The sequence below is a fragment of the Miscanthus floridulus genome, chromosome 19 (assembly GCF_019320115.1).
Source record: "Miscanthus floridulus cultivar M001 chromosome 19, ASM1932011v1, whole genome shotgun sequence".
Taxonomy (NCBI): Eukaryota; Viridiplantae; Streptophyta; class Magnoliopsida; order Poales; family Poaceae; genus Miscanthus; species Miscanthus floridulus.
In genome coordinates this window covers 103,067,841-103,076,873 of record NC_089598.1, presented here as the reverse complement: position 1 = coordinate 103,076,873, position 9,033 = coordinate 103,067,841, and the positions used below count along the sequence as shown (strand labels likewise).

Sequence of the window (9,033 nt, the reverse complement as noted above, 5' to 3'; positions counted from 1 at the left end):
CCCGTGTCTCCGATCGGGATTCATTGGAAAACACCACCATCACTATTCTTCGACTGACGCGCCAGAACCGACTAGGGACCATCCGACCGGGGACGCCCGCTCGGAAAGAACCAGAAGACGTGCGGAGAAAGGCAAGGCATGGCTCACAAGTCAACACCACTGTACCAGGGACCATACCCTGCACGAAGCAGTGCTCTGCAGCCACCCTGACACAGTATTGTAGAGGCCGCTAGAAACTCCCATATGGTAAGCCCTCCGCGTGTCTCTAGACACCGATTGCGGTATGGGCTCCAGGATTTGCCATACCGGGTGAACATAGCACAGCTCCTCACATATCACTAGGCATCTAGAAGTATTCTGCAGGTACCGGTGTCATCCTTCCTGAAGAAGATAGCTCGACCTCCCGTGCACATCCGACATCCTACAGCGACATCGATGGTATTGGGGGGCTTCAACCATTATTCAGTTTTCATCACCGTAGGCAGCAAGACTTAGAAATATCTGTACTCTCCCCCTCTCACCTGTAAAGTCATCCCCTTCATCTATAAAAAGGGGATGCGCTCCCTCCCCCGAGGGAGAGATCGACTTCTTCAAGCTCAGACTCACTAGAACGACATCAGCCCCTTACAACTGCAGGACCACCAAGTTCCGACCGCAACCCTTCCGGTCGAAGCCATCCTAACTTCTTGTATACCGCCAAGTTCCGACCGCGACCCTTCCGGTCGGAGCCGATCAAACCTCTTGTACACCCTCTTCTTTCTCCTTCTCGTTTGTACCCCCACTACAGACTTTAAGCACCTGAGCTCAGGAATAAAGTCGCCGACCGACCCCGACTGGACGTAGGGCACGTTGCCTGAACCAGTATAAATCTTGTGTCATTGAGTGCTAGGTCACCTCCGATCACAACGTACAGCAAAACTATAGATATTTACCAGTTGGTCACTTTCTACACCGAAAGTATCGTCGCTCTACCTGTTGATCTATTACTTTGGGAAAGCTGTTTTGGCATGGAACTATGGATTTTGGTCTGAACATGATGATTATACAGCAGTTATCCGCCTTTGCTGTATATTATCAGGTAGTGGTATAAATGAGCTCTATAAGAACATTGGACCACTCGATCTCCAGCATCTGATCGATGAATCCCCCGTTGGCAGCTGTTGCGAGTACCTGCTTGCTTTTGGATGGTTACAAGTTCACATGCCATTTCCCTCCCGGCCTCCTTGAGGACAAGAACCAGCTGAGGCCCAGGAGAACAAGACTTTTGTATGCATAAATAAAATAAAACTTTACTCCCTAGCCTGCTGCACCTGCCCTGCAGTTGCTCAGCCTTTTTCCCATGGATACAAATACTGCTGCCGCTTCACATTGGCTACCCATCTGCCATCTTTATCATGCATGCCCTTGCCCAGCAATTGTACTGGCGCCTGTTGTGCAGAGTGGCCTTCAATTCAAGCATCAGCATGCTATACTGATCAAAGACCAAGGACAGGCAAAAGGGTACACGAGCATTAAACACATGCCCATTCCAGGTGAGCAGTTCAGGTGATGGGCTGCAACAGCGTTGTCTGAGTAACTAGCACTTAAAAACAGCGCATGTTTTATAACGTTTTTCAGAGCCCCACCACTACACACACAAAAAAGGAGAGCATTTTTACAACGATATTACATTGAGGAAAAGGGGCATTTTTTATACCTTCACTGGTGAATGAATCGCTTTCTGCCATGATCACACAGCACAGGGCCTACAGGAGATACGATGCTCGTAGGATCGCTGGAGATCTTTGCGTTCAGAAGGTCGTCGTTGGAACGGACAGAGAGAAAGCAAGCAATTCAGATATGACGAACAGCCGAATCTTCCGTTTCCAGGATGGGAACAAGCGCCCATCGGAGGAAAGCTGGGAGAGAGCTGAGCCCAACAATTCTTGCTTCTGACAGAGAACAAGAGAGGCACAGCTAGCTAGGCAGAATATACACCCGGTGCTCGAAAAAGAAGAGGAAATGGACAGCATCCAAAAGAATTTTTCACTACTGATGAAGCTGAACTACTACTACTGATCACTATCATGTCCACGGTGAACAGAGGGGGATAGGAAATGATGATGAGCTCGTAAATACCAAGAAAGCCAGTGCGTGATGTTGTTGGCCCCCTGAACTCTTTTGGCTTGGCTTGCATTGCTCCTATCGTCTCGTCTTATAGGACATGGATCTTGTTGGCTTGCACGATCATCTATCTGTTGTGCAGAGGGTTAGGACCCGTCGGTATGCGCCGCTTGTCCTCGTCGTCATCAGCGCACGCACCACCAGCAGCGCTGCTCGCTGCTTTCCGCCCGCTGCTCTTACACCTGGCGGCGCCCGCGGCGGCGTCGAAGCGTACTGACGCGCCGGCGGCTGCGGCCGCGGCGACAGCATGGTGCACTGTCGTCGTTGCACCCGTCAACGGCGGCGGCAGCCCGCTCCCGCTGTGCGTGCGAGGGCGCGCGTGGGCGTGGGCGTGGCCGTCACCGTGCGCGCGCCTCGGCGGCAGCAACGACGACGGCGACCTCCCCTCGACGACGGCGAGCTGCAGCACGGCGGCTATGGCGAGGCACGACAGCGCAGTGGCGGCGCGTGCCCACCGCCGCCGCCTCATGGGGCTCGCTCGCCGCGGCGTCGTACGTGGAGCTCGCTCGCTCTCGCCGCGCGCGTCACGGCGTCACGGGCGAACGGGCTCTCTTGGTGATTGGTCTGGCTGGCGGCCGCACGGGCCCTCCCGGGTTGGTTTGGCGCGCGAGGAGACGGGAAGCACAGGCAGGTGTGCGCTCAGGTGAGGTGGTGAAACAAATGGGAGTACTATTTGGGATTGGTCATACTCGTATGGAACCAATAATATCGCTGGCTTTACATTCTGATGAAAAAAATAATACTAGTCAGGAATTGCTTAGAGGTGGGAGGTAAGAGTGTCTCCAATAACGAAGCGTAAACGCAAAATGCGTCTTCAACAGTGGTTTACGTGGCCATAAATGTTGTCCAATAGAAGACCCAAACAGCCGACCGATTTTGCCTACCAGTCGAAAGGAAAAGCAAATAAGCGTCTTCGGCAGCTGGACGACGCAAATCTCTGCCGCAAGACGACGCAAGAGCTTCGCCGGTGCGGCCGCGAGATCCGCCGGCGCGGGCGCGAGCTCGGCCGGGCCACGGGGGTGAGCTCCGCCGGGCGCGGGCGCGAGCTCCGCCGGGCCACGGGCGCGAGATCCGCCGGCGCCGGCGCGAGATCCGCCGGCGCGGGCGCGAGATCCGCTGGGCCGTGGGGGCGAGCTCCGCCGGGCGCGAGCTCCGTCGGGGGAGAGGGAGGGTCGGGGAAGAAGAAGGAGAGGGAGGGGGGCCGGATCCGGCGCCGCGCCAGCGCCAGAGCGCGCCGTCGCCCCACGTCGTCGCCGTCGCCATGCCCTGCACGGCCGCGTGGGAGAGAGAGGAAGAGAAAAAGGCAGCCGCGTGGGACAGAGAGAAAGCGAGGACCAAAGATATTTTGCGTTCGCTGTTGGAAACGGAAGAATTTGGGTAGTCACTCATTTACTATGCTGTGATCCAAACGGTAAAATTTGGGTCGGCTCTGTTGGAGATAGCCTAAATACGGGTGCAATGGAAATGGAAATGGAAATTAACTACGAAACGAGCGTTTTGAGCCTAATTAGTCAATGTTTAGATAATTATTACCAAATACAAACGAAATGCTACATTGCACTAAAGTGCAACTGCATTTCCGACGGCGCCAGCTTTGGCCGGAACTAAACGCGGCCTTACAGAATTTTACCACTCTCTGCGGACCTTGCAGAGTAAGTAAAAGCCAAAGGGCGCAGCGCAGGTAAGGCAAACACACGACGCCACGCCTTGCCGCACCCACCGAACCCCATTGATGAGCCTTGAATCCCCAGTCGCCCTCACTCGGCGAGAAAGGAATTGAAGGAAGACCCGGCGGCCCCGGAGGCCGGACGGAGGACGCCAGGACGGAGAGAGGTGTGTGCGTTGGCGCGATAAATGAGGCGCGAGCTCCAGTTGCAGCACGCGCCGGGCAATGCGAGTTGCGAGGGGCTCGAGGCCGGCCGGTCGCCGCGCTGCAGGCTTGCATGCAATTGCAGCCCTCACTCTGGTGCAAGGCCACTGTCATTTGCCAATGGCATGCACTATGCCAATACGTATATGGCTTGCCCGCCGGTGTCGGATCCTGAATTCCAGACTCGTCGACCTCGACGAGACGGCAGAAGGCCGGCCGCGGCGCGTTTGACCGGTGACCGCTACCGTTTGCATGCTCACCGGTGCGTGGGACGCCAGACGACGCCTTCCTTGGCATCGGTCTAGCACACTACAGATCGAGCTCCGCGCAATTCATGGGGATGTGCCCATGCCGCATCTGCATAGTACTATGCATGCATTCTTCTCGGCTTGCAATGCATGAATCCATGATCGATCAATCAGCTCTTCTACGAGTCCATGCATTCATATGCTACGCACACAGGCTGGTGCCGGCCTCGATCGGGGCCTCCTGCTGGGTCGTCCTCCTCTCTCTAGTCTAGGGCTAGGGTTGCTTAGCCTAGGTACGTACGTACTCGAGCATGCATGGACAACTAGTAGACGACTAGTAGACCGATCTCGTATACCCATGCTGGCTCTGGCTCAGCAGTCAGCAGGGGAGCACGCAGTACGGTTGGTGCGTGGGATGTCCCCGAGGAACTGGACGGACGTACTGCTGCAGTGCTGCCTGCGTATAGCACTGAAATCATAGATGCGGCAGTTCTTCAGTCTTCGCTTCATCATCAGTGCTACTCCTACTCCTACATGCAGCCCTCAGCCCTCTCTGCTGGGTGCGTAGCCCTTGGTCCGCGCAAGACCATTGTCGAGGAAGAAATACAAGTTCAAAGAAATCGAGGACGATTTTACTCGTGAATTCCAAATTATAGGGCCCGTTTGGCCGGTCCTGATCCGATTCCTCGTCAGAAAAGCTAAATGACACTCGAACACTTAGGGCGTGATGGGTTGCAGAGCAAGCTTCGAACCAGAATGGCTAGGTTATGCAGGATCAAAGAAGTCGGGTTGAGCTCGTGCAAGTGGTTGTATTTGGTTGTCTTTGTTGTTGGTTCAGTACGAGATGAGATCATGTTTGGTTGTATGCATGTATCAAAATTTTGGGTGTCTGACACATGGGTCCCTACACCATGCGTGAATCAAGCCGTCCTGCACGGAGAGGGAAGTGAAAATTAAGAAGACGGAGACGTGCGGGATGGAGAAGGGCAGATGAACGAAATGATGCAAGTGAGAGATGCGACCAGAGGAACCAAATACGGCCGCAATGCACGAGTAATACCGGATGGCCCTTCAAACGGCGTAAGCGGAGCAACCAATCATGCCCTTAATTTTTTCTTCCTCTCCTTCTCTTCTTGTCCATATCCGGCGGGCTTAGAAGAAAATTTGGAGAGGGCGCCACGCGGCAGGCAGAGGCGGCGGTAGTATATAGCAAGGAGCTGAATCTGGAGAAGCCCCTAGGTAGGCTCCAAATATATACGCAACGCAATGTCTGTTTTATTTTCCGTTTGCTACTTAATTAGTTCTAAAATTTGTAGAAGTGATGATTATATTACGATACAGAGGGAGTGCTCGGGAAACACATATAGTCTAGACACAGAAAGATAATTTCATGTTTTCTGTAGATGAGTCTGGACTCGATCTGTATGTAGTTCGAGTGATCCCGAATGAAATTTTTTCGAGCGTCTAAATTGTACATGTGAGTCTGCACGCACTCGTTGTTTGCAGCTATGAACTGTACCCCGGATCATGATCACTTCTCACGTGCTTCAATTCAGTTCCCATGATACGTTTCCAAAGATTTTCCTGGCTTTGTCCCTAGCGTTCTCGCTCTAGCGTTTGTCTGATGATATCTCTTATTATCAAACTGGGAGAGTTTGGTCAGCTCTCGAACCATCCACGTCATCCCGATTAATTCAGCCGTTGGATTCTTAAATCAACGGTCCTGGTTGCTCCCGCCGTCTTCTACAGTGCCCGTCTTGGAATATTTGCTCCCACCGCGTCCGCTACCTCTCGAAGCCTCCCGTCGTACCGTCTCCCTCGACCTCTCCGCGACGCTCGGCGCCCCCTCTTCCAGCCCTTCCTCTCTCCCTCCCGACGCGGCGACACCCTCCTCCCCTCGCGTCGCCGCATGCCGGGCGGGTCAACGCTGCCGCCTCACCACGCGAGCCCCTGCCGGAACTAGAGAGATGGATGAATATGTGGCTGTCGTGACTTGCTGGTGGGAAACAAAATAAAATAACAGAGAGAGGGGAGGCAGAGGCATGGTCGTCGTGCTCGCAAGGCTCGTCCACCATGGACGACTACTAGAGCTTCGTCATCCGGTGATTCTGGCCACCATTCATGAATCCAAGAGCATGGGGAGGGAGAGGAGGATGAGGGGTTTCCTGTAGGCTAATCATCTCGGCTGTTGGCTGCTTGAGGGAGGAGATCGACGAGGGCAGTATGCTTGCTAAGCAGCAGAGAAAGCGAGCAGCGTGGAGGTTGGGGTGGATGGGCGAGCTCTGGGTGATGGAGAGCACCACAACGGCTGGCGAGCTTGGCTGGGCCCCGGGCGCTCAACGTCTCGGCATGCATGGCTGCTGCAGAGCGCATACATCGAAGGACGTCCGGCGCGCGTGGCACAGCTGACGCCGAAGTGGTGTGGCGTGCGATGGAAATGGTGGCTCCGAGCAGAGCAACATTGGGCCTGGGCCGATGGGCCCACATGGCCATGGCTCGCCGGCAACCGGCTAGCTGTGCTGCTCGCGCCGTCGCCCTGCTCGCGCATCATGCACATCGTGCTGCTCAAGCGCCATCGCCCTGCTCACGCACCGCTGACGTAGCCTGCTCGCGCACCACCGTAGCCTGCTCGCGCACCGCCGTAGCCTGCTCGAGCGTCGTCGCCCTGCTCGCGTACCTCCGCTGCAACTTGGCATCGTCGCCCAGCTTGCGTGCCCGCGTGTCCCAATCACACGCGGCTGCCTGCTTGTCCGGTGGCCCCCGCGCGTGAGCCCGACGATGGCTTAGCTGGCCCGACGTGGCAGCCCTCGCGCGCGCTCGCTCAGCGGTGGCATGGCAGCCTGACGGCGGCAAAGGAGTGCAAGGGGAGCAGCGGCCATAATGGCGCAACTGATGGTGCCCGAGCTCGGTGGCCATGCCAGCCGCCTGCTCGTCCGGTGGTGGAGCAGCTGAAAGGTCCTAATGGCTAGAGGGGGGTGAATAGCCTAATAAAATTTCTACAACAACACTTAACAAAGTAGTTAGACAATTATGAGGCGAAGCAAGTGTTGCGCTAGCCTACTCAAAATATAAGCCATCTACCACAATTCTAGTTTAGGTAGTATCTATTCACACAATAGCTATGATACTACTCTATGTTAGTATGCTCTCAAAGGCTAACTAAAGAGCCACACCAACCAAGCAAGCAAGCTCTCACAACTAGCTACACTAAAGAGCTTGACAACTAGTTTACGGTAATGTAATGAGAGTGATCAAGAAGGTTATACCGCCGTGTAGATGAAGGAACCAATCAATCACAAGGATGAATAACAATGAAGACCAATCACCTTGGAATCAATGATGAACACAATGATTTTTACCGAGGTTCACTTGCTTGCCGGCAAACTAGTCCTTGTTGTGGCGATTCACTCACTTGGAGGTTCACGCGTTAATTGGCTTCACACGCCAAACCCTCAATAGGGTGCCACACAATCAACACAAGATGAGGATCACACAAGTCACGAGCAATCCACTAGAGTACCTTTTGGCTCTCCACCGGAGAAAGATCAAGAACCCCTCACAATCACACGATCGGAGCCGGAGACAGTCACCAACCTCCGCTCGACGATCTTCGCTGCTCCAACCGTCTAGGTGGCGGCAACCACCAAGAGTAACAAGCGAAATCCGCAGCGAAACACAAACACCAAGTGCCTCTAGATGCAAACACTCAAGCAATGCACTTGGATTCTCTCCCAATCTCACAAAGATGATGAATCAATGATGGAGATGGGTGGGAGGACTTTGGCTAAGCTCACAAGGTTGCTATATCAATGAAAATTGCCAAAGGTTGTGAGCTTCAATCGGCCATGGGGCTTAAATAGAAGCCCCCACGAAAGCCGTTGTACCCCTTCACTGGGCACAACATGGGCTGACCGGACGCTCCGGTCAGGTTGACCGGACGCTGGACCTCAGCGTCCGGTCACCCGATGACAGCCACGTGTCCCAACTTCAATGGTCATTGAGTTGACTGGATGCTACACTATGACTGACCGAACGCTGAGCCACCAACATCCGGTCATTTCCAGTAAGGTTCTAGAAACACCTTTTGCCCACCGGACGCGTCCGGTCAAGCACGACCAGACCCTTCCATCGTCTAGTCAGAGACCCTTGCCTCTAAGCGCTACCCGACAACAGGACCGGACACATCTCGCCAGCGTCCGATCGCTGAGCGACCCAGCGTCCAGTCGTTTGACCGATGCCAGCGTCTCTGCTGTTACAACTGATCGGACGCGCCAATTCCTTTGGGACCAGCGTCCGGTCACCTTGTGACCAGCGAGACTAACTCCTTTTCACCTCTAACTTTTTCACCCTTGCTCAAATATGCCAACCACCAAGTGTATCACCTTGTGCACATGTGTTAGCATATTTTCACAAACATTTTCAAGGGTGTTAGCATTTCACTAGATCCTAAATGCATATGCAATGAGTTAGAGCATCTAGTGGCACTTTGATAACCGCATTCCGATACGAGTTTCACCCCTCTTAATAGTACGGCTATCAAGCCTAAAGTGATCACACTCTCTAAGTGTTTTGATCACCAAAACAAAATAGCTTATATGGTTTATACCTTTGCCTTGAGCTTTTTGTTTTTCTCTTTCTTCTTTCCAAGTCCAAGCACTTGATCATCATCATGGCATCATCATCATCATGCTATGATCTTAATTTGTTTCACCACTTGGAGTGTGCTACCTATCTCATGATCACTTGATAAAC

General features: G+C 53.8%; 1 protein-coding gene across 1 annotated transcript; it reads right to left on the bottom strand.

Moving 5' to 3' along the window:
* Positions 1–1,663: 1,663 nt before the first annotated feature.
* On the bottom strand, positions 1,664–2,799 carry LOC136525176 (uncharacterized). Its single transcript, XM_066518171.1, has one exon. The coding sequence runs from the start codon at positions 2,630–2,632 to the stop codon at positions 2,231–2,233; it is 402 nt and encodes a 133-aa protein (XP_066374268.1). The 5' UTR covers positions 2,633–2,799; the 3' UTR covers positions 1,664–2,230.
* Positions 2,800–9,033: the final 6,234 nt, after the last annotated feature.